Here is a 25,844-nt window from a genome sequence, read left to right on the forward strand (position 1 = left end):
GATGATATTATAGTTCTATAGGAGTCATTTAGATAAGGGAAATATTTTTTAAGGTCATTTACGCTTCCAGAACGAATCTTTTACACTGCAGACATATGAGCTGTTAGAAATATTGTTCGTTGAAACACTGTAGCGCATCGAGGTTGAAACAACTTTGCCTTTTGCAGGAGATACTTTACCCACTGCAGCTAGATAGCACAGTCGGTACGATAGGCAGCCAGGAAAGGCAACCAGATTCCAGGTCAGAGATGCAGTTCAGCTCACAGTTTCAATCTGTCTTGCCGGCCGGTGTGGCCGAGCGGTTCTAGATTCTTCAGTCTGGAACCGCGCGACCGCTACGGTCGCAGGTTCGAATCCTGCCTCGGGCATGGATGTGTGTGATGTCCTCAGGTTAGTTAGGTTTAAGTAGTTCTAAATTCTAGGGGACTGATGACCTCAGATGTTAAGTCCCATGGTGCTCAGAGCCATTTGAACCGTTTTTTTAAATCTGTCTGGATGTTTCAAGACGTGTATTAGAACTGTTATCAGTATTATGCTGGCTACGTATGTGATTACTTCTCGCTGCATGCCATCTCACTGTTGGTGTTTCATTCAACTTGATCTGTGTTCAGAATTGCCATTGGCAACAGTCGGAAATGAAACTGAGTGAAATAAACAGTGAAAATAATGGTTTATTTGTTCAGTGAAATTATTTACAAATGACAGGCAGAAAAACAACGTTATTCATGCGCAAAGCATGAACTATTACAGAAAAAAGTACAAACATTGTAACAAATAACAACAAGATATGTACAAAGTTGTAACAACGAATTCTAGTCTGTATAACAAAAGTCACATAAATCAGTCGAATTAACACTTCTTGGAAATGTTAGCACCATGAATCTGTCTCATGTCGAAAAGTGTCCATGATTTCCAGGAGAGAAAAGTTGAACTTAACACAGCGGGAGTGAATAGGGTATTAGAAACGTGACGGAATAAATACGGGTTGTCTTTGGGACGGGGTGACGAAGAGTGTGGGTGGGGGGGGGGGGGCTTCAGTGACCCTAACGCCTTTCCACGTTACCTAAGCTGCCCTCTAGTTCCCCTCTCGTCGCATTAGGCGACCACTCTGCCGGACCTGGTGACGTAGCGGCACGCCGTACTCAGTGAGCCGCCTCAGCAGGTGACTGAGGAGGAAGGAGGCGGCTAGTGGTGGTGGCCGTAACCGCCCCCGCCCCCACTGCTGGAGTAGCCGTAGCCGCCCCCGCCGCCCCCGCTGCTGGAGAACCCGTAGCCGCCACCGCTGCTGCTGTGGCCGTAGCCGCCGCCGCCGCCGCTGCTGGAAAAGCCGCCTCCACCCCCGTGGCTGGAGAATTCGCCGCCGTAGCTGGGGTGGTGCTCCTGGTAGATGATCTTCTTCTGATGGTGCACCTCGTTGATCAGGTGTGGGACGTGCACACGTATGTGGACGCTGAAACAAACCGTAGCACTAAGGTCAACGCCTGGCATTCATTCATCTGACAAAATACCTCAATTTTCTCCACATTTTATTGCGAGTCACTACCACAATAAGGTCGAAGCAAGGAATAGATCAGAAGTAGACAAAGGCGAGAAAGCTGTCTTCAATAAAAGAGGTTCTATTGACACTAGACACAGAACTGGATGCGAGGAGCAAATATCGTAACATTACACGGCTGGAACATAGCATAGGGTTGAAGTACATCTACATCTACATCTACGTCTACATTTATACTCCGCAAGCCACCCAACGGTGTGTGGCGGAGGGCACTTTACGTGCCACTGTCATTACCTCCATTTCCTGTTCCAGTCGCGTATGGTTCGCTGGAAGAACGACTGCCGGAAAGCCTCCGTGCGCGCTCGAATCTCTCTAATTTTACATTCGTGATCTCCTCGGGAGGTATAAGTAGGGGGAAGCAATATATTCGATACCTCATCCAGAAACGCACGCTCTCGAAACCTGGACAACAAGCTACACCGCGATGCAGAGCGCCTCTCTTGCAGAGTCTGCCACTTGAATTTGCTAAACATCTCCGTAACGCTATCACGCTTACCAAATAACCCCGTGACGAAACGCGCCGCTCTTCTTTGGATCTTCTCTAGCTCCTCCGTCAAGCCGACCTGGTACGCATCCCACACTGGTGAGGAATACTCAAGTATAGGTCGAACGAATGTTTTGTAAGCCACCTCCTTTGTTGATGGACTACATTTTCTAAGGACTCTCCCAATTAATCTCACACTGGCACCCGCCTTACCAACAGTTAATTTTATATGATCATTCCACATCAAATCGTTACGTACGCATACTTCCAGATATTTTACAGAAGTAACTGCTACCTGTGTTTGTTCCGCTATCATATAATCATACAATAAAGGATCCTTCTTTCCATGTATTCGCAATACATTACATTTGTCTATGTTAAGGGTCATTACATATCGGAAGAACATGAAAGAGGAAGCATTCGTGGAGTACTTGATGTCACATTTATTTTAAAATCCAGTGATGCAAAACCTTTTATTTTATTTCTTTTCCAACTCTGTAGCTAAGTACTAAGCGTGTCTGACTCTTACATGCTGGACCTTGCTTCAGTTTCCGGTACTGCCAGGGATTTTTCCTAGTCAGAGGAATGCAATGGAGTGCACTCAATCTGGTTGCCTCGTTTGAGGACATACTTGAGTGAGAAGTAGCGGCTCAATTGCCTCGGAAACTGGCAACGACCGGGAGAGCAGTGCAGCTGTATTTCGTTGCGTACCAGGCCACAGCACTGCACTGCTTTTTAACTATACATGACCAGCACTAAGTTTTGACTGTAGCCCAGACATGTCCGCTTCACAAGCTATAGCATGCAAGTTGTCTTTAACTTAATTTTCGCTTTTGTTCTGCGACTAAACAACTGTTTTCTTATGTTTGTGCTCTAAAGATACTATACCTGCTATTTAAACTATCTTATCAAAAGTGGTCGGACACGTGAGATGTGTCAACCCTTCGCTATTATGAGGCCTTGGAGTGTGCTGCGGACTCTTCAGTGAGATGTCTTAATGTCTTTGGAAGCTCGTTCATTCTCACGAGCCGAAATCAGAGAAAGTAATGAATTTCGACGCTGAGACGTGTAGCGAAGTCGACGTTCTATTCGCAACGGACTTCTATTGTGTTCAGGCCAGGACTCTGGACAGGCCAGTCCATTTCAGGAACGTAGTCGTCCAGCTTTATGCAGCTTTATGATATAGCGCATTGTCATGCTGATGCAAATAATCACAATCTCCGAAATGTTCCTTTACAGTAAAAACTACACAGTTATGTGCAATGTGTTAGTATCCGCCCACATTTAACGTTTGCTTAAGCGCACCAAGAGGACTACATCATAACCAGAAAAACACCTGCATACAGTAACACAATTCATCCGTACTCCACTGTTGGCAGGTATCGTTCTGAGAGCATCCGCCAAACTAAATCACTTCCATCGAACTGCCTCAGGCTAAAGCGTGCTTCATAACGCCACATCTTTCTTTTCTAGTCATCCACTCTCCACTGACATCGTCCATTACACCAGCTCAATCGTCGCTTACCACTGACAATAGGAATGTGTGGCTCTTGAGGAGCACCCCGTCTTTTTAAATCCTTACGCACAGTCATTATGCTAGCTGGACCACTGGTAGCGCTCTGTAACTCACGCGTGATTTCTTCTGCTGATTTCATGCAATTTTTTACAAGCAGCCTCCGCAATGTTCGTCTGCACGTGGGGTCTGGCTGCTCTCGGTAGAGTTGTGGTTGTCCCTTTCGCGTATCCACTTCAAAATCACATCTCCAATAGTCGACTTGGGCGGCTTTAGAAGGGTTGAAATGTCCCTTTGGATTTGTTACTCAGGCGAAATCAAGCATCCAGTCCACAGGGCTGTCTTGAACGACCCATTGTGCTGTTACTGTCCTTTACTGACAGTACAGTAGTCCCCGGCACCCATTACAGTGCCGGGTCCGCCTTTCGTGACACCTGTTGGCCAGTTCGAAACTACTTCGGCGGTGTGCTCGGATACTTTTGATCGCATAGTAAATTTCAGTCGGTTGAAAATGACTGCACAGCAAAAAGTGTAGAGTAGTCAATAATTTAAGGTAAAAGAGTATTTTATTATTAGTACCGACAGTCAATGCGCAGAATATTATCAAGCGAAAACAAAGTGGAAGTGTTTGAAGTCTAATGGTATAGAAAAAAGTTTAAAATTAGGCAGGTAAAGTACGAAATGAAGAAGCGCTAAAAGGAATGGTTAAGGAAAATAAATTGTGGATGACCTTAGCAGGTGAATGGGATACCTGCTGTGACATCAATGGACAGCTGAGTTGGTGCTGGAAGCATAAATCCGAGCGAATTTCTCATGACTTAAAAATAAAAATAATAGTCTAACCACTTCATACAAACATAACAATAACTTCTACCTGCAGCTACCTGTGAGCATTTTAGCAACATTAACTAGCAACAGCTTGTTTATTCGTGAGTTAATTGATACTGAAATAGGAAGAAGTTCATAATTTGCCAAAATAATAAGCGCTCAATAAATGATAGAAATAAAGTGGAAAGAGCATTAAAGTTTGTTATTGAAAAGTTTTGAATTAGTATTGTAGTTGGCGATACCATGCTTGACAACGCTGAAAGTAAACGTTAGCAGAGTTTTTACTTATTATTTTGTGAATTACTGAGAATCATTACTATAAGTCCGTTCCATTAAAACACAAAGGTGTATAGTAAACCACAGGGAAGAGGCGTGTCGTAGAGAAGTATGTAATGTACTCACTGTTCATTCCCGCCAAAGCCGGCGCCGACTGTAGCGATGATTGCCAGCAGAACGCAAACCACCTGAAACACGGAAGAGAACTCTGTGTTAGTCTCGTAATTGCAGGGATCTGCATTTACATAGGCTCACACAGTCAGTAAGGTAGCATATAGTGTACAGCGAGGGGGCCAAGAACGCTTAGGAACAGAATCGTCAGCTAATTGTAGTATATCTCATAAATGATGTGTGAAATCGAATGGCGGGGCAATATCGAAAGCAAATATACAGAACTTGCTTCCTATGAAAAAAAAAAAATTAAAGGAATATTAAAGTTTAACATTCCATCGACAACGAGGAGAACCGGATAAAAAGCTCGGATTGCAGAAGGATGGGGAAGGATATCGGCCTGGTCCTCTTCAAAGGAACCATTTGCCTCAAGCGATTTAGGTAGATCATGGAAGACCTAAATTTGGATGGCCAGACAAGAAGTTGGACAGCTGGATTACGGACTGCTGTCTGTGAAGACATAACAATTACACATATGAATGTAACGATTCTCTGCGATATTTTAGAACAATTAGGTTTTTAGTCGGCTGTCCTACACGACTGCTTCGTCTGTAGTCTCACAAGTTTTTTCTCAGGCGGTTGCAGAAACCGTAGTTCTGGTTGACGAGGTTCCCAAATACGAAGCACTTTCTGCTGAAGAAGTCCGTCAGCTTCCACACTAAGAAAAGGTTTATAACAACCTTTGTATGGGGTGTCGTAACGGACGGATGGGAAATCTGGGCGTCAGCAGAGCAGGAGAAAGCTCACTCGAAGCTTAAGGAAATGTGGTGTTGGAGGAGAACTGAAAGATCTAGATGGGCTGGTGGCAAAACGAATGAGATAGCTCCACAAGAAATAGGAGAGAAGAAAGAACTTCTGGAAGTTATGGGTCAACGCAAAGCATTACTCACTGGACACTTAACGACAAATTATATTCTTTCACAAAACATTTCCGAAGGCACGATCGTAGAAAAGAAAACGAGGGGACGACGGAGAACATGTTATCTAAAAAGTACCGTCAGTGGGATTAATTTCCCTTCAAACATGGAGATGAAGAGGACCGCTGAAGAGAAGGAAGTTGCAGCTGCAAAGACAAGGATTCACCTTTTGAAAGAAGAGAGGAGAACTTCCATGCAAAATTGGATGCAAGGAACGGTACGCAGGGAGGCAAGGAAGACGTTTCCCGTTCTACCTCAAAGGTGGCGTTGATATGAATGAAATTTTATGTTACATATGTACATCTTTTTCAGTAATATAACAGAAATTGTCAATATTAACTATGGTATACTTCTGTTATATGGAGTTTGTAGCCAGTCATCTTGAGTGTATCTTGTTGAATAAATAAAATGGTGTAGCGTGGCTTCTTAAAAGTATATTCGAAACTTCACTGCAAGCAAAAATTCATAAGAAGTAGTGAAGATTTACGTAACTCCTTCATTTTCAACAGCGTGGACATACGTCTCTTGAAGAATAACCGCGATCAGGGCCTCGACAACAGATGAAAATACTGCAGAAGTGCCGAATATGGTATTGAGCGACCGCTGTCAAAGGTTTCTGAAATTAGTTATGTCACCACGGTATCAGAAGAAGCAGTACAGTGCACTTCAGGTGAAAAAGTAATTGGCAAACTTTTTTTCATAATCGGTGCTGTATTTGTTGTACACTGGTTGAAACAGAAAAACGTTTTACCAGTGTTAAAACTGCTCCAGAAGGAATGCAACTGACGATGAGCGCCCATTTATTACTGTTGATGAAATGCAGGTGTACCATGTCACACCAGATACGAACAGAAATTAAAGTAGTGGAAGCTAACGGTTCTGCGCCAGAAACAGTGAAGGATATATAGTCTACTACAAAGTTTATAGCCAAAGTTTTATGTGCTGGGAATGGGATTTTTCTTATTGATTGCTTTCCAAAGACAGAACGTTAAACAGCGAATAGTGTGTGGTTATTATGAACCTGCTGGATGAAAAAATAACTAAGAAGACGATTCGATTACAATGGGAAAAAAATCCTCATTTCTCAAGAAAGTGTACTTCCCAGAAAGGAATTCGCAAGGGGAAAAGAGAAACGCGGAGTCTTTGGGTTCCACCTGTTCTCACATCGAAATAAATTTTCAATTGAAAAATTTTTAATAACGTTTTACAAACTTCTGGAATGGTTGTATCCGTAAATAAAACAAAAGTATTGGTAACTGAGGGAAGGCATATAAGAATGGGAAAAATTGTGATAAGCCATAAAATAATAGGTAAGTTCGTTCAAACACCTCGGGGCAGAGATATCTATATACAAAGCTAATTCAGATGTGGTTCAAAATATACAGAAATATAATGCTATAAATGGTTGTATAAGGAGGTATCTTGGAGGACTATGAGGAAAGACTACGCAACGTGGCAACTAAGCCTGTTATTATGTTTGGTAGTGTAAACTTGATCTCAACAAAAGGAGATGAACTAAGAATTGAATCAGCAGAAATGAGGTTTCTGAGGTTACTTCCTGAACTAACGCTAAGAGGCAGAGTGCGAAATGAAGGTCTAAAACACCAACTAGACGTATGAACAACAATGACGGAAGAGACCTGACATCACAAAATAAAAATAAAAAAATGCTATGATCGCATCCAAAGGATTCCACCTGAGCGCTTACCAAGGAAGGCATTACATTTCAACTAAATTGGAAAACGGGACAAAGGACGACAAATGAAGAAATGAAGACAACAATTGTTAAATTCCTTTGATTTCGGAAAGGGCAGACTCCAACTCCTCGAAATGCAAGAATCAGGAGAAGAAGAAGTTAAACTGGTTTTGGTCAGGTTAGCTTAGGGTGGGTTAGATGTAGGAAAAGTTTTGAGTCCAGTGATGAAATGAGTTTTATCCAGATTTTCCCGAATTACATTTCGAATATAATCAGCTGTCTGGAAAGACAATGTCGAACAGGTGAATTGATGTAACAGTTCTTTCGAAAAATAAGTGTAGATTTGACCAGAAACACAATTTTTTAATGGCAGGCTTGGCCAAAAAGCCTTTTAAAAGAGTGACCAAAAGTCACAGAAGTGGTTATCCGATAAAGACGTACTGTGCATGACGCCCGAATGTTGTGAGTACGTTTGGCGCACGGCGCGAGTGTAGACACAAGACCTTATAAGGCTGTTACAGTTTGGTGTTGAACATGACAGCACTACAGTCGGGAACCGCTCGACCGCTACGGTCGCAGGTTCGAATCCTGCCACGGGCATGGATGTGTGTGATGTCCTTAGGTTAGCTAGGTTTATGTAGTTCTAAGTACTAGGGGACTGATGACCTCAGAAGGTAAGCCCCATAGTGCTCAGAGCCATTTGAACCATTTGAACATGGCAGCACGTCCCAAATTAACTGAATTTGACCGTTTGATGATAATCGAGGCAAAAGGCACAATCGGGGCAAAACTCATGGGTCATAGCATATCAGAGATTTCGGGTTTCCGGGGGCAAATGTGGTTAGGGAAGATCATTAATATCACAGAAACAATGTTTCCACACAGGAGAAAACTCCGCAGTGCTATCACAAGTGTTTGACAAACGGACGTCACGTCGCATTCGTAGAGCCTTGTTGGCCTAGGCGTCGCTGAGAGTGAAGACTATCACCGACTTGTCAGGTACCTACTTCTACCAGCACTGTACGGACACGGCGCCCTCCCATCACATTTTAGTCACTCAGTGTACCTTGTCCTAATACTATACGGGAAACACCGCTGAGGCTTTCTGAGATATAGTCATGATAAACTGTTACCCGCGCGGATAGCAGTGCGTATTAAAGCGCCGCTTTCGCGACGAGGAGATGCGCCGGAACCAGATCGAATCTGCCCGGGGGATTGACGACGAGGGTCGGTGTGCCGGTCAATCCGGATATGGTTTTAGGTGGTTTTCCACATCCCAAATCCCAAGTCCCAGCTCAGTTACATGATTTGCAAACATTAAAAAAAACCACTCACTTTCGTTGCACGCCGATAGTTGGGATACACAGTCCCAGGAGCTAATAGGATGGCGACAGAAAGGGTACCGGCCACCTTTAAACTAATCGTGTCAAATTCGTTGATAACCATGCCGACCCTGCACCGATGCGGGATAAAGGGGCAGGAAAAAGAAGAAGGGATGGCAAACTTTTAGTGAGTATGCAGTCAGCTGAAAACGGAATTCCTCTCAGTAACACTCTAGTCATCCAGCGTTCTCAATGAATGGGGCGAGCTGTAGTAGGCGACTGTCCTCAGTGACGTAACGTGGACTCTGCAGGCGGCAGACGTGACGGCCAAGGACACAGTGAGCGGTGACTGGCGGTCGTGGCCGTTACCAAACGTGGCGACTGGACCGTGAAGCACAGCGGATGGGATTACAGCTGAGCTTGCCGACCACAAGCCTGCATCACGGCAGTGCGCGTCCGTGGAGGAAAATGCTAACCGTCCCGTCGGCATCGTGATCATCAGACAGAAGCCGGGCAAGTCGTAGAGAAGGGAAATGGCTTCGTCTATTTACGGGAACCACTCCAGAAATCACCTAACACGAGTTGGGGAGGCATGAAAATCGCACAGTGGGCAGGCGGATATGTCAACCTTCTTCAACCACAGTACCAGTCCAGCGTGTCATGCATTGTGGCACGTGATTCGACTCTAACAATTTCATACCGCTCACGTCCGTTCCAAATGACATCTTCGGATGACACTGTGCTGTTATGAAGATGACTCCTTGCCATACGACTGTCTTGGCCGTCGCTTTTAAAGTCATTGTCATGCCTTGTCTTGTGGGATAAGAGAGGTTTCTACCACGCGATTCGCCGTTCTTTCGTATTCTGCTCTTGCTGGCGACGGCTAGACCTACATATCGTACATCCGCAAACCACTGTTCAGTCCTTGGCGGTTGATAAGCGAGGGAACAACGACTGCCTACGTACCTCACAATTCACCGCCTGAGCCCTGAGTCCTAAACGTTAGGATTATGCCACTTTGGAGGTATGTGTTATTTTGCACACAGTTTATGACATGGTAGACCTGAAATAACTAGTACTAAGGCCATCAGAATCTAAACTATTAAAGAAAAACAAATTATAATCATTAATTTAAACTACACACTGTATTTTTACCATTAGATCCGTGCTTATCCAGTCCACTGGAAGTCCTTCTGACGCGACATTGTTTCCTATCTCTGAGTTTCGGATGACCATGATGTTCGCAGGAGAGCTTCTGTAAAGTTTGGAAGGTAGGAGACGAGGTACTGGCAGAAGTAAAGCTGTGAGGACGGGCCGTGAGACGTACTTGGGTAGCTCAGTTGGTAGAGCACTTGCTCGCGAAAGGCAAAGGTCCCGAGTTCGAGTCTCGGTCCGGCTCACCGTTTTAATCTTCCAGGAAGTTTCATATCAGCGCACACTCCGCTGCAGAGTGAAAATCTCATTCTGGACCGCCACGTCATTAGAAAAGTTTTCCAGCTACCACTTCCGATAAAGTATTCCATTAAGTACGAAATATATTCAGCACTGTCTAATAATTGTTCGAATGCGCATTTTAATATTTACCCGCCCGCGTGTTGCCAAGGTTGTTTCAAGTATGCTATAGAAGTTTCGCTGGGAAGCCCTATCACATCCTCCGTACAGACCGATCTCTACTCGTGCAATTAGCATACTTTTGGGCCCCAGGAGAAAGACACTGTGGCCGTCGATTTGCTTCCGACGGAGAAGTGCACGTCTGCTTAAAGTCCTAACCAACCTAAAACATTTGCCCATGAAGCCATTGACGGTCTCGTCTCTCGTTTCCATTTGACTTCCCTACCCTCCCCCTTTCCTCATTATTTTCCTGAGTGTATCTCTTACACATTCGTATGGACTACTGCTTTTTATTAATGCGATAGCTGCTGTCGGGGCTACTTGATAATGTCTCCAAAAACTACTGGCCCAGGTATCTTCTTATACGCTATTTACTTTAGAGGTGCGCGGGACTTACCTAAAACCCTAACTCTGTTATTTATCTAAAACTGATTTGATTTATTCGTGATTTTTGATATCGCATCTTAGTATCCATACAATGCAGCCACCCTTAGTAATCTTAGATACGTGCCCACGTAACTAAGATCATGCCTTGGTCACTTTCTTTTCCATAGCGTTTATCCCGCCTAGTACGGGTCCCCTTTTCAGGATTCGGCAAAAATTTTTTTTATTTAACTTTCCGATGCCCTAACTTTGTGGACGGAGGCCCTTCGAAGGTACAGTCATCGAAGAGTGTACCATCTGACTGTGAACTGTGTAAACGTTTGTTGTCCGTCTTCTGTTTGTGTATCACATTCTCTGGGCCGAAATATGGGGAACAGTCCAGGATTTACCTAAACAAGCGTGGGAAACCACCTAAAACATCATTCAAGCTGGAAGGTGTACCACACTACTATCATTAACCCGCCGCTTGGGTCCGATCTGAGCTTGGCTCACAACCCTATGTTTGCAAGCTATATCACTGCGCTTTATACTTTACGAGAAGGTAATAGTACTTCTTGGTATTACCCCTAAATAATTAAACGATATAGCGTGCTAATGATGGACGCCACTGATGTTTGAATCGGGTACTGTGGAGTTCTTTCTTTGTTATAGTAACTGAGTTTATTCACAGTTAAAGAGAGCAGTCGTTCATGACATCAAGCCAAAATTATGGCCAAGTCTTTCAGCAATTCCTTACAGTCGCCCGACGGGCTCTCTATGTGCTTGGAAACGCCAGAATATCATAACAATCACACTCAGTTGTCAGTAAACTGTAGTGTACAGCTCACTTTGCTGAATGAAAGATTCTTCTCCTGCATAATGCAAACCGTTACTCTATCACTTGTCTAGTGTTGTGGTTCATATACTCGGTTCACCAGATCATGACATTTTGCGATCTCCTCCAAACACTGATATTAGGACCAACAGCACTGGAGGTGTGCAAATTCGCATTGTATTAAGACACCCCGATTCCTACCGATCTGAAAACAAAGTTGGTTAGCCCTATTTTCAATATTAGAGGCATTTCAGTTCTTCGCACTCCTCCAACAGAGCAGCAGACTTCATGACTTGTCTCTAGTGAGACAGATGTCAGTGGGAGCTTAGACTCTAACATCTCTTTCTGTTCTATTCGTGGGTATGAGGATTTTGACATGGACAAATGGTTCAAATGGCTCTGAGCACTATGAGACTTAGCTTCTGAGATCATCAGTCCCCTATAACTTAGAAATACTTAAACCTAACTAACCTAAGGACATCACACACATCCATGCCCGAGGCAAGATTCGAACCTGCGACGGTAGCGGTCGAGCGGTTCCAGACTGTAGCGCCTAGAACCGGTCGGTCACTCCGGCCGGCTGACATGGACAGCATGAGTTGTTGTTTCAGTGGATATGGAGACCTGTTTTCTACGAATTAATTACACCTGGTGGTGAAAAGGTGCGAACATTTGAAAAATCTGGAAGAATGTTTTCTTTAACATTTTTTGAGGAATTAAAATGATTTGTACGGACAGGTGGCGAATTTTTTCGTCATTTCACGTTGCAAAGGCTGGTATAATTACATGTCATAGCTTTCTCGTCTCCACAACAACGTATCTACCGAAAGACAGAGTTCAGAAGCAAACTGACCATGTATGCTTTTCTGCCTATCACTGGAAGAGGTGACAGGAAGAACAAATGGAAAGGCGGATCGTTAATGATGGTTTCTTAAAATGGAATCGAAATTTCTTCTTCTAGTCTCGGGATCGAAGCCCACTTGAACCAAAAATATGTGTCTGCCATTAAGCTAGCCTTCACTTTTAATTGATATGAATACTGGCTGGTTTCGACAAGTAGTTCTGATTCTACGTTAAACTATAGATCCTAATATACGTGGTAGAGTAATTGAGGTAGGTTAGGGAAACGCAGGTCATCGAAGCGGCGCCCAGTTAAATTACTCGCACCAGGTTGTTGACCTACAGGGAACTATTGTAATTATCATAGGAATCCTCTGGCACTAGCAGGGACCTGAATAATGACAACTCAATCAAGTCATGTGAAGGAGACGTGGGAATTGTAGGTCCCAGTCAGAAATACGGCATTTGCAACGCTGCTGAGTGCAGGCGGTTTGAAAGCGGTCGCTGTTGGCGCGATTAACGGCCGAAGCAGAAAGCTGTTTAAGCGCGAGAACGTTCTCCAAGGTCGGAGTGAGAGTGGAGTCCATTTGTCGGCCACAGAACCCGTTCTGTAGCTCACCTCGGCCGTGACGCGGGCCCATTCACGCGCTCCATGAACGCCCGGAAACTGCGTCAGGAATCCAGAGGGCCTAGCGTGACGGTCGTAACTTCCTACGGTGTTTTCACGGAAGGCAGCAGTCTTGTTAGTTAATTCTTTGACACCTATAGCCACAGATCTTTGTTTCTAAGCCATGACAGAATAAAAACAAATTAAAATGCTGCACTTTGTGAACACAGTGACTTGAGTGTGCTACAACGCACTGTATAATAAGTTATTTCCACATATTTATTTCAGAAAGTCGTCGCCTAGAAGCACCTTAGGAAAAGGATTTCTCATTCGACCACAATACGTGTGATAAGCAGTTTGACGTGCTATAGTGTACTGAACTAGGAAATTCGTTACATCCTCATACACAGCACCTTGCTTAAAATATCATATGTGGTAGATTGGGATATCTTAGAGAACAGTGCCAAGTGTCATAGGTAAATACGAATATTTATCAATGTCACTGAAACCAAGTGTAGCGCAGAAAGACACTCCCATTCGCCTGAACATAATCTCGGGTAAACCCGCAAGCTTTTTATGTAACGTATGAGATAAGAATGACAGATAACGAGACGTCCATGCGGCGGACAGCAGCCTGCACAAAATGAGTGAAAAAGAGATGTGAATAGATCCCAATTTTGAAGGGCTAGACAATTTCATTCACAAAATATTCAAAATATTTTCGTCTCATACAGGAAATTTATTTCCTTTATTAATAACATGTTCGCTCGTCATTTTGAGTGGAACTTACTATAAGTTTATGATCATATTTCAATGTTTTCAACGTCGTTTTATCCACCATGTCATACTACACAATAACAAGAAGTTATTTAAATTTAATATATATCTGGTTTAGTGAGTGACTAAATTACAAATCGCAAACCTATTTTGCGAGATGAGTATGCAATGAGAACAAAAACAATATGACGATAATGAGAACAATATTAAGAGAGGATAGGTATATTATCGCGAAGTGTTGAATGGACTTACCACTATTACGCTAATTATAATAATGAGAAGACGAAGAAATCTGATCAAGGTGCAAATGATATGAGGAGGGCGTTGTGATCTGCTTCGTATTTCACCCTACCGAGAAGACATTCCAGCTTATTGGCAATCCACTAAATGTTACCCCCAAATAAAAATTTAAAAAAAATTTAAAAATAACTTTTCAAACTGTGTGTCAGGATGTCACGAATAACATTTTATAGCTAAACAGCTTGGGAAGTTCTTTCCCACTCACATAAGGTGTATGTATAAAACAGTATTTTAAAAATATACCGAAATTTAGGCACGCTAATAAGTCACTCATTGAATCATGATTATTTTAGCAGATCTTGGTACTACCGCGGTTTATACCCTAGGCTTTCGGATATGTAGTATGAGTCTTAGCCATCGAGCCACACCAGATAATACCATAGATTCGGAAACTGTCAAAGGAAGAAATACATTTTGCCGATATATCAGATGCTGGAGGACTGTACTTCTCAGCTTAAATTTTGCCTACACAATCGACTCTAGTGAATCATGGCTTCTGCCAATATTGATGTACGTATAAAAAGCGCCGAGCTATCATTTCCAGGGAAATGAAATGACGTTTTTCCGATTTAGCTTTCAGAAAACCACAGTCAAAAAAACTGAGATTATACGACCATTAGTCACTTTAAAACTTGATTGAAGGACGCACAGTAACTTAAAAGTCCGACCCCGGTAGCTGAGTGGTCAGCGCGACAGTATGTCCATCCTAAGGGACCGAGTTCGATTCCCGGCTGGGTCGGAGATTTTCTCCTCTCAGGGACTGGGTGTGGTGTTGTCCTAATCATCATCATTTCATCCCCATCGACGCGCAAGTCGCCGAAGGGGCGTCAAATCGAAAGACTTGCAGCCGGCGAACGGTCTACCCGACGGGAGGTCCTAGTCACACGACATAATTTTTTTAGTAACTTAAAAGACCTAAATGATGTAGGTAGATGAAAAGAATGGCTTCATGTGGAATTTAAAGAAAGTATTTGGAAGAACTGTGACAGGGCAAAGATCTAGAGGCCTACGAAAGATAAAGTCTGAAATAAAACGCAGGGAAGAAAGGATGATCAGGATGCGTTGTCCTGCCAACTAGTAGATCATTAGAGACGGAGCACAAATTCGGACAGGCGAAAGATGGGTATGGGAATAGGCCGTAGCATTTTCAAAAGAATCACCCGGTCATTCGCCTTAAGCGGTTTATGGAAACCACAGATGATATGCCATCCCCAGGTGTACGAGTCCAGCCACGATGCCATATCGTTCTGTTTCTGAAAGAATTTGGAAAGAGACGGATCATTGTGAACTGTGAACAATGTAATGAAAATAAAATTTAAATTGATAGTTCCAAATGGAGGGGGGGCACATGTAGCAAAACACCAAGACTGCTGGAGTGATGATGGTGGTGGTGAAGATGGGAGGTGACACAGAATTACTCTCAAATACACGACGATAGTGACGTGTATTGAGTGAGGATTTGGACCAGGCACAGTACGAGTTAGGCGGACAGCTGGGTGCTGCAGGCAGGCTACTCACGAGGCAGAGAGCACGAGCCATGTCGCCGGAGTAGCGGAGGTGGCTCCGCTGCGCGCTGATGCCGTGTGGACAGGACCGTCTGCGGCGGCTGTGCCGGGCCCCTGCCGCCTCGCCGCATATATACGCCGGCGGCCAGGTGCGTGGCGGGGGGTGCTGCGCCAGAGAGAGCCGTACCGGCCGGGTTCACTCTCGCCGCGGCTCGCTCTGTCCGGACCCGCCGAGTTTTCCCACAGACTCCGACCGGCCGAGCCCTCTGCCGCCGCCTCACACGAGCAAAAAAAAAAAAGGTGAAGTCTCTGCTGCTTCTCCAGAGGCATGCACTCACACGCGCCGGTCGCCGCGCCTGCGCGCGTTCGCTTTCTATGGAACAGGTCGCACCAGAAGGGAGGCGCAACGTAGGAGATCCCACAAAAAGAGGAACGGTGCTGCTCGAATTTCTGAGGTATAGACAATAAGGCTTCAGAGCCGCGTGACCTATATTTTATGTGGTTAATACAAATAGGTGGAACATGACTGGTACAGACTGCCAGACGATCCTGTACATGTTACAATGAAGAGCCAAAGGAACTGGTACACCTGCCTAATATCGTGTAGGGCTCGAACACGACGTGGCATGGACCAGACTAATGTCTGAAGTAGTGCTGGAGGTAATTACACCATGAATCCTTCAGGGTTGTTCGTAAATACGTAAGAGTACGAAGCGGTGTAGATTTCTTCTGAACAGCACGTTGCAAGGCATCCCAGCTATGCTCAATAATGTTTATGTCTGGGGAGTTTGGTGCCCAGCTGAAGCGTTTAAACTCAGAAGAGTGTTCCTCGAGCCACTCTGTAGCAATTCTGGACGTGCGGGGTGTCGCACTGTCCTGATGCAATTGCTCACGTCCGTCGGAATGCACAATGGAGATGAAAGAATGCAGGTGATCAGACAGGGTGCTTACGTACGAGTCAGCTGTCAGAGTCGTATCTAGACGTTTCAGGCGCCCCATATCACTCCAACTGCACACGCCTCCTACCATTTCAGATTCTCCACCAGCTTGAACAGTCCCCTGCTGACACGCTGGGTCCATGGATTGATGAGGATGTCTCCATACCCGTACACGCACAATTTGAAACGAGACTCGTCCGACCAGGCAACATGTTTCCACTCATCAACGGTCCATTATCGGTGTTGGGCCCAGGAGAGGCGTAAATCTTTGTGTCGTACAGTCAACAGGGATACACGAGTGGGTGTTAGGCTCCGAAAGCCCATATCGATTGTAATGTCTCTTGCAGCGGTCTCTCCGCGATATTTACAGAAATTTTATAAATCATATAACTCAGTACATATCTCGAAATATATCTTCTTATCTTACCGATTATCAAGGCAAAGTAGTTTCAAGCCCAATTATTCCTTGGAGCGTCCATTTACTCCATGGAATAGCTTCTCTGCTATCTATGTTTTCTCTTAGGAAAAAGAATAGGGGACTTCTTGCCGATTAGTCTTGAAAGAAGGATGTATATGTATGTATTGTTGAGCTAGTCGCCATCTTGATGAGATTCTGTATGAGAAGGAATTTAATACATGAACTAAACTAAAGTAAGTGTGTTCGCGTATTATTTAACGGATTATTATTATTGACAGTGTCTGCTTACTACACTGTGTTGCACGGGATCAGTGGGGAACGTCTGATTTACACTGGACGAACCTGCCGTTTTGTATGCTCAAGATATCCAGTTACTTCAAATAAATAGGCTAACACGGTCTTACCAGCAGATCTCCGGTCTTCCCCATGTGATCACCGAAAGTTAATAATTATTACAAATGTTTCCAGGAGATCGACTGACAATTTTCGTCGCACCGACACTTCGAAATTGCTTCACTGCCTTATGGAATTTAAGTTAAGCTTAATGTAACCAGGATAGAACAGTATTGAACTGTGTGAATGTGATAAGCCTGCTTTGTCAATGAAAATTCCCTTAATATACGCATGTTTTTTACTATCCTGATCAGTGAAGCTAAATCAGGCCGGTGTGAGAGAGGTTTTTAAATTTTAGATCCCATACAAAATATATTAAACGATGATATTGCGTTCAATGGTTCGCACGCTGACACTTGATGGCTCAGCACTGAAATGTGCAGCAATTTGCGGAGGGATTTCACTTCTGTCATGTTGAACGATTTTCTTTAGTTGTCGTTGATCCCGTTCGTGCAGGATCTTTCTACGGCCGCAGCGATGTTGCAGATTTGATGTTTTACCGGATTTCTGATATTCACGGTACACTCCCGAAATGGTCGTTCGGCAAAATCCCCACTTCATCGTTCCTCGGAGATGTTGTGTCCCATCGGTCGTACGCCTACTATAACACCACGCTCAAACTCACTTAAATCTTGGTGATCTACCATTGTAGCAGCAGTAACCGATCTAACAACTGCGTCAGACACTTGCTGTCTTATATGGGCGTTGTCGACCGCAGCGCCGTATTCTGGCTATTTACATATCTCTGTATTTGAATAAGTATGCCTATATCAGTTTCTTTGGCGCTTCAATGCATTTCATTTACAGAGTAGGGCAGTAATAACTGTTGGGCGGTGGCTGAAAGGTTCTCACGCCAAGTTTCGGATTCCGGGACATCCCGTTTCTACTGTAGAATTGCAGCACGAAGGCTTTGCTTAGGCCGGATGGCATTCTGGGGTGGTTCCCAGAGCCTGCTCGGTGCATTCTGAAGTTGCGGTTTCCGAGAGTTAATCGCTGATGCGAGGCCGCAGTGGTCCCTTAGACCCCAAGTGCCTACTTCAGATGTAGAAAGTATCCTTTCAGCATGGACATCAAAATAAATCCTGTCTATTCGTTCCCATGAAACTAGAGAAGTCTAGCTGTATTTCAACACTATTTCTGTTCGGCCAAGCCCGATCCTGTGTACTGCCTCCCATTCTAGACACTACCCGTGGTACTTCAGCTGTAGTAAAATACCATTCAGACTCAGTACCAACCTTACAAGTTGCCTATGAACATTTGTACGCCGTATCAGGGAAGCTTGTGCAGCGTTCTTCTCTGTTTTCATCCTACGAGGCTCATTTACTTTAGCTGCAAGCTTGTCGCCGCCTCTCGAAACTGAGATTGAGTACACAGACTCTGGAAATCTATTTGCTAATTTCCAGGAAGTATTCATGTCCCATCATTCGCTTCCAAGCTAGCGTCCCTCACTGACTGTGAAATTTGAAGTCTGCCGCTTTTTGATTTAGCTTTAGGTGTTAGTTTTATATTTCAGAGACAGTACTCTGAGCAACTCACATTTATCTGGTTGTTTGTGCGTCTTGGATGCAGAGTTTGTTGGGTTATTTCTCATGCTAATTTAAAAATGCGACTTCTGAAAATGGGGAACTGTGACTTTCTTTTTCTTTGAGTTCTAAGGATGTCGAACAAAGTCTCACATGACAAACTTCAGTATTTCACGTTAGTTTTCTGTGTTTTTGTTTCCAAGAGTCGCATTCAAAAAAGATTTCATGTTGATTCTGAATATAAATAAAACCTCCAAATTGTGATGTCTGTTCCATTTATGAAGCCTAACTCCTGCAACTTCTACCATGATTTAACAAATGTAATTAGGAGTGCGCTAAGGCGTTGCTTCAATCTGATGGTGATTCCCTTGTGCGCAGTGGCCAAATTAGTAACCGAAAGTTGCATAACATGAAAAGCTGTTTATTGATGTGACGAGTAGGTAGCGATTGCTAGTTTCTGTTTCTGAGCTCAAACCGTTACTAATGCACATTAGTTTCATAGGGGTCCACAGAGAATGTTTAACTTTAGCGGGCAAAGTATTAGTCACCACATAAAAACAGCAGGATGGTCGCTTTGGAGTACGTTAGATGTTGTGGAACTCGTACCAGACATTGGTGTGACTGTAATATTATGAAACATCTGCAGCTGTCCTTTCAGTGTTATTTATTATACTGCAACCAGTTTCGATGACTCAATACACCATCTTCAGGCCTTAACTGACACTGAGGGGGTGATCTCCAATCGTATACACGACTTCATTGATGTTAGCCACTGAAAGGATCGTGTATACGACTGGAGTTCAGCCCCTCAGCGTCAGTTAAGCCCTGAAGATGGTGTACTGAGAGCCGGCCGTTGTGACCGAGCGGTTCTAGGTCCTTCAGTTCGGATCCGCGCTGCTGCTACGGTCGCAGGTTCGAATCCTGCCTCGGGCATGGATCTGTGTGATGTCCTTCGGTTAGTTAGGTTTAAGTAGTTCTAAGTCTAGGGGACTGATGACCTCAGATGTTAAGTCCCATAGTGCTTAGAGCCATTTGAACCATTTGGTGTACTGAGTCACTAATTACTGTATGCTAAATAACACTGAAGGAACGCCTGCAGGTGTTTGTGTCATTTTATTACACAAGTGAACGGCTGAAGTGTCACAAACCTTCACTCAGAAGGATCGACATACAAGAAATCGTAAAACTCTCCACCGCTGACATACGCAGCGACAATGAAGTGATGCACATGCGCAAGACTATTATAGGAATTAGTGCAGAAAGACGAGCCGAAAAGGGGCCGCGACAGAATGGCAGAGAGGAGATATCTTGCTTGGAGTTGCCGATTACAACAACGTGAATGAAGTTGCCCGATTTGTAGTTGTATCACCATGTGCGGCGGGGCGGGGTCGGAGGTACGCGTTTTAGTTAACGCTATCGTTCAGTCCACCTACCTCGATAGGATTCTTGCCGATTCCCTTCACTCTGTGATAGCAGATACGTGCTAGGCAGTGAACAGCAGCGTTGATGAAACCACCACCTAATACTTACCACACAGAGGGCGCGCAACTGTAGCTGAAAGTCAGTTCCTGAACGTTCGTGGTTAAAAAATCTGGTTTTCGGGATCTTCAGTCTACTTGCAGAAAAGCGTTTAAAATTAGACTAACTCTGCTTTTTATTCATATTGAAACACACGAAATGGCTATCAACTCCGTAGTCTATATGGTAAAACGTTATCATTTGAAGTTCACTGTCTGCATAACAAATATTCACTAGAAAAGCAGCCAGAATTTTAGTAAGTCCGACCCGACTAATTTTCACGTTCTACCATTCACAGACCCAGAACAATTCGCGAGTTAAACATTTGGTTGTTTCAGTGGTGTTCTTCGTAAGAAGTGCTCGCCAAAATATTCCGTACAGAGCACGAAACACGCCACGCGGAGTTGTTACTACGACCAGAAAGTTCACACTCACATATCTCTCGAACTATTTAACTTAGGAACACCAAACTTTCATTAGAATGTTCGTAACTCCAGTCGCTTCAGTCACGATATCTTCGAACAGAAATTAGCTCACGATTTCCTCATCTTACAGAGTATTTTTGAGGAGCGATCTGACGTCGTGTTATCCGTAGACCAGTTAGCAAGCGACTCTTCTCGAGGTACCCTCCTGTTTGCCCACTCCTACTTATTTTTGATTGGCTGTTGATCTAAACGACCAATCAGAACGTTCCTTCCTGATCATTCTCGTGGAAATCTTGCCTTATCCAATCACTATGTTGATAGTAATTAATGTCAGCTAAACTTCAAATTCTTGTATTTTGTTTAATCAAAATAAACGAAGTGCAAAATATTCTTCAAATTGATAAATAAATTTATTCCGCCTCTAACTTCCGTTCTGACTGCTTTTATACAAAGCCAAGCACACACCGACATACGTTACCTAAATAGCGGTTGCAACATACTTTCCCACGGTTCGTTTGCACACGGTTTTACGTAAAATGAAATATCAAATTTTAACATATGTCCCACATACACTCTCTCAATCATTCTCACGCACTCAGACGAAAAAATGCACTCAAATAATAATTTTGACCGATTTTTTTATTACGTAATGCAGGAAGATACAAGACCAGTTACGCAAAATTTCTAGTTGATGTGATGAATGGCAGTTAGCTCTAAATTTGGAAAAAATTAAGTTAATGTGGATGAACGGGAAAAGCAAATCTGTAATGTTCGGATACAGTATTACTAGTGTCCTTAATGAGACAGACAAGTCGTTTACATATCTGTGGGCGTAATGTTGCGAAGCGATATGAAGTGGAACGAGCATGCGAGAACTGTGGTAGGGAAGGCGAATGGTCGACTTCGGTTTATTGGGAGAATTTTGGGAAAAGGAGACGGCATACAGGACGCTGGTGCAACCTATTCTTGAGTACTGCTCGGGTGTTTGGGATTCACACCACGTCGGATTGAAGGAAGACATCGAGGCATTTCAGATGCGAGCTGTTACATTTGTCACCGATAGGTTCGAAAAATACGTGTTATGATGATTCTTATGGAACTCAAATTGAAATCCCTGAAGGAAAGGCGAAGTTCTTTTCGAGCAACACTATAGATAAGACGGCATTTGAAGCTGTCTGGCACACGATTCTACTGCCGCCAACACACACTGAGCATAAGGACCACGAAGATAAGATACAAGAAATTAGGGCTCATACGGAAACATATAAACACTCTTTTTCCCCTCACTCTATTTGACAGTGGGACAGGAAAGGAAGTGACTAGTAGCGGTACAAGGTACCTTCCACCACGCACCGCACAGTGGCTTACGGAGTATCTATGTAGATGTAGATGTAAATTCAGCAAGATGTGCAATATTTGAAGGAACTTTGTTCTTCGCTGAATAGAAGCCAGCCAAGGCTAAAGGCGGTGTTACATGCTGTTAGTACGATGTCTCCTGGTGATGAATGTTTTTATGTCCGGTGAGCTTACTTCGAAATTTGAAATTACGAGGGCAGTTCAATAAGTAATGCAACATATTTTTTTTCTGAAACAGGGGTTGTTTTATTCAGCATTGAAATACACCAGGTTATTCCCCAATCTTTTAGCTACACAACACTATTTTTCAACGTAATCTCCATTCAATGCTACGGCCTTACGCCACCTTGAAATGAGGGCCTGTATGCCTGCACGGTACCATTCCACTGGTCGATGTCGGAGCCAACGTCGTACTGCATCAATAACTTCTTCATCATCCGCGTAGTGCCTCCCACGGATTGCGTCCTTCATTGGGCCAAACATATGGAAATCCGACGGTGCGAGATCGGGGCTGTAGGGTGCAAGAGGAAGAACAGTCCACTGAAGTTTTGTGAGCTCCTCTCTGGTGCGAAGACTTGTGTGAGGTCTTGCGTTGTCATGAAGAAGGAGAAGTTTGTTCAGATTTTTGTGCCTACGAACACGCTGAAGTCGTTTCTTCAATTTCTGAAGAGTAGCACAATACACTTCAGAATTGATCGTTTGACCATGGGGAAGGACATCGAACAGAATAACCCCTTCAGCGTCCCAGAAGACTGTAACCATGACTTTACCGGCTGAGGGTATGGCTTTAAACTTTTTCTTGGTAGGGGAGAGGGTGTGGCGCCACTCCATTGATTGCCGTTTTGTTTCAGGTTCGAAGTGATGAACCCATGTTTCATCGCCTGTAACAATCTTTGACAAGAAATTGCCACCCTCAGCCACATGACGAGCAAGCAATTCCGCACAGATGGATCTCCTTTGCTCTTTATGGTGTTCGGTTAGACAACGAGGGACCCAGCGGGAACAAACCTTTGAATATCCCAACTGGTGAACAATTGTGACAGCACTACCAACAGAGATGTCAAGTTGAACACTGAATTGTTTGATGGTGATCCGTCGATCATCTCGAACGAGTGTGTTCGCACGCTCCGCCATTGCAGGAGTCACAGCTGTGCACGGCCGGCCCGCACGCGGGAGATCAGACAGTCTTGCTTGACCTTGCGGCGATGATGACACACGCTTTGCCCAACGACTCACCGTGCTTTCGTCCACTGCCAGATCACCGTAGACATTCTGCAAGCGCCTATGAATATCTGAGATGCCCTGGTTATCCGCCAAAAGAAACTCGATCACTGCCCGTTGTTTGCAACGCACACCCGTTACAGACGCCATTTTAACAGCTCCGTACAGCGCTGCCACCTGTCGGAAGTCAATGAAACTATACAAGACAAAGCGGGAATGTTTGAAAATATTCCACAAGAAATTTCCGGTTTTTTCAACCAAAATTGGCCGAGAAAAATAATGTGTTGCATTACTTATTGAACTGCCCTCGTACGCTCGTGATTGGATTAGGATAGCGCAGGGATCAGATTTCATGCCGTTCTCCAAACAATCGATCTGTTGACGACAGCGTGCTCATATGTGAAGACCTGGCAGTACAACTACGATTAAAAGACTGTACGTCGCCTCTTCAGCAGTTGGTTTGGAAATAAATGTGAGAAACATTAATGCCGTGAGTTCAGATATCCAGGGAGCTGATATCGACCTTGAAGCTACTGAATTACATCGCTTTCTTCATCAGTAATAAAATATTTGTTAAACTTATTGTGTGATTAATATTGGTACAATCAAGTATACGTCAATATAACATAAGTATTTCGCTAAAAAAATTTTACAGTTGATTTTATTCTCTGTGGTTTGACCGGTAAAGCAGGGATCGTGCCATTCTGCACTCATTACTACTCAGATGGTATGCTATCTCACATGTTTGGCACAGGTGTTCGGTACGATGTAGTCGTCTCACTGTGCTACACAATGCACAACTTCTTGATGTTTTCTTCACTATGTGCATCCATTTCATTTAAACGTTTAGCTTGTAGAACATGTGGTGCGTAACGTATTATGCATAGTGCTTCGTTTACTCTTATTGCTGGCGAACAAGTTGTTAGCTCACAGAATCCTTGATGTGTCAGCAACTCTGCGATCCGTCAAGCACATTCTACCTCTTGCTTCAGTTTTGTTGATGATTGTTCTGGTACTGATTAAAAATACACCAAGAAATGCCACGCTGTGTGGTGCTACCGTTGCAGTGTTGGAGATTACTGGCTGATGATCATTTGACGATTCATCCGGTAGGCGATATAGTGTGTCACTGGTTACGACAAGAGGTTCCACGATTTCGCTGCTAAAAAGCGGAGATGATTCGACGCTTACTTGACGGCGTTTTCAGATTAAAATCAAACATGAACATCTTATTGAATACTGGCAGCGTTTTCAGATTGAAATCAAACATGGTCATCTTATTGAATACGAAATATGACGCGTAATTATAACCTGCTGCACATAAAAGATAATTGGACGCATTAGCACTTAACATCAATAAAAACTGACGTATTTTGGACCTAAGCATGAACCAGCTTAAAGATAACGGGTTCCTTGACCATAGTACGGGAGCTAGTAAAGATGGGATATGTGTACTATTCAAACTCGAGTATTTCAGATGGCCGCTAGTGTTCAGTAAGTACCTGTAAACGTCATCACATCACTAGTAAGATAGTCGACCTAAAAATTAAGGTTTCGCACAGAAACCACTGGTAAAGAAGGGGCCTTCCTACCTCACCTAGGAACTTTCTTAGACCGGTCACGCTATTGAAAGAGTATTTTATCAGAAATATCTGCGGACTCGAAACTTGAAGAAAAGACGAGTAATATACTTGTGATAACGTAGTGGGAGCTCAGAGACAACAACTCATTTGGTTATTCACGAAACAATGTAAATATTGCTGAAGCACGGGTTTCCTGTCAACAGAAATCCTTCAAAAATCCCCATAGTTCATAATTTTATTTGTAGATATCGTCATTGTGGATGAAAAGAGGACCTTTATGGAACACTCCAAATCTGTTTTTCAACAGGTAGTCAAACTGATAGTTAGAATTACCTCTCTGATGACTATAAAGTATTGGAAATGTCAGGAAGCCGCCTTCAACGATATACAGAGGTTTGGTGCCTGCATCTAGCCGTATCGACTTTGCCTATGCAGCAGAATTCAGTGATGGAATACATCTAGACGAGCTCCTCAGGTTTTTCTTTGCATTTCACTCAACGCTTGTCTGTGTTTTATCAGAAATAAGTACAATCTCCTGGACATAACTGTGGATCATTGGATCTACAACATATGAAACATTAGTTCACTTTGTTACTTGAATAAATAAAAAGATATACTTAACTTGATACAGTCCTTTGCCTCGGGAATTTCTGATAATTTACAGACGTCATTGAGTGTTAAAGCAACACTTAATGCGCTAATTAACAAACTCTTCTCTTAAAGTACAATATTCAACATTTACAAAAGTACAGTTCTATCTGAGACTTGAATACTCTTTCGTTCTGCTCGATGAGGCTGACTGCTTCAGCTGACGTCACTAAGTGGTCAGGGCGCTTCCAACCTCGGGTCTGTATGGACCTCTGTGTGAG

At 43.7% G+C, this 25,844-nt stretch overlaps 1 protein-coding gene across 1 annotated transcript; it reads right to left on the bottom strand.

Moving 5' to 3' along the window:
• Positions 1-683: 683 nt before the first annotated feature.
• On the bottom strand, positions 684-15,812 carry LOC124613732 (glycine-rich RNA-binding protein blt801-like). The gene is made up of 3 exons (XM_047142450.1): positions 15,614-15,812; positions 4,783-4,844; positions 684-1,450 (listed from the first exon to the last, which is right to left on the bottom strand). The coding sequence occupies exons 1-3, from the start codon at positions 15,632-15,634 to the stop codon at positions 1,186-1,188; spliced, it is 348 nt and encodes a 115-aa protein (XP_046998406.1). The 5' UTR covers positions 15,635-15,812; the 3' UTR covers positions 684-1,185.
• Between the last annotated feature and the right edge of the window lie 10,032 nt (positions 15,813-25,844).

The sequence above is a fragment of the Schistocerca americana genome, chromosome 4 (genome assembly GCF_021461395.2).
Source record: "Schistocerca americana isolate TAMUIC-IGC-003095 chromosome 4, iqSchAmer2.1, whole genome shotgun sequence".
NCBI classification, from domain to species: Eukaryota; Metazoa; Arthropoda; class Insecta; order Orthoptera; family Acrididae; genus Schistocerca; species Schistocerca americana.

Coding starts and splice junctions, on each gene's coding strand:
- LOC124613732 (XM_047142450.1), bottom strand. CDS start 15,634: ATGGCTCGTGCTCTCTGCCTC. Junction 4,845..15,613: donor TGGCTCGTGCTCTCTGCCTC/GTGAGTAGCCTG, acceptor TCCGTGTTTCAG/GTGGTTTGCGTTCTGCTGGC. Junction 1,451..4,782: donor GGCTTTGGCGGGAATGAACA/GTGAGTACATTA, acceptor GGTTTGTTTCAG/CGTCCACATACGTGTGCACG.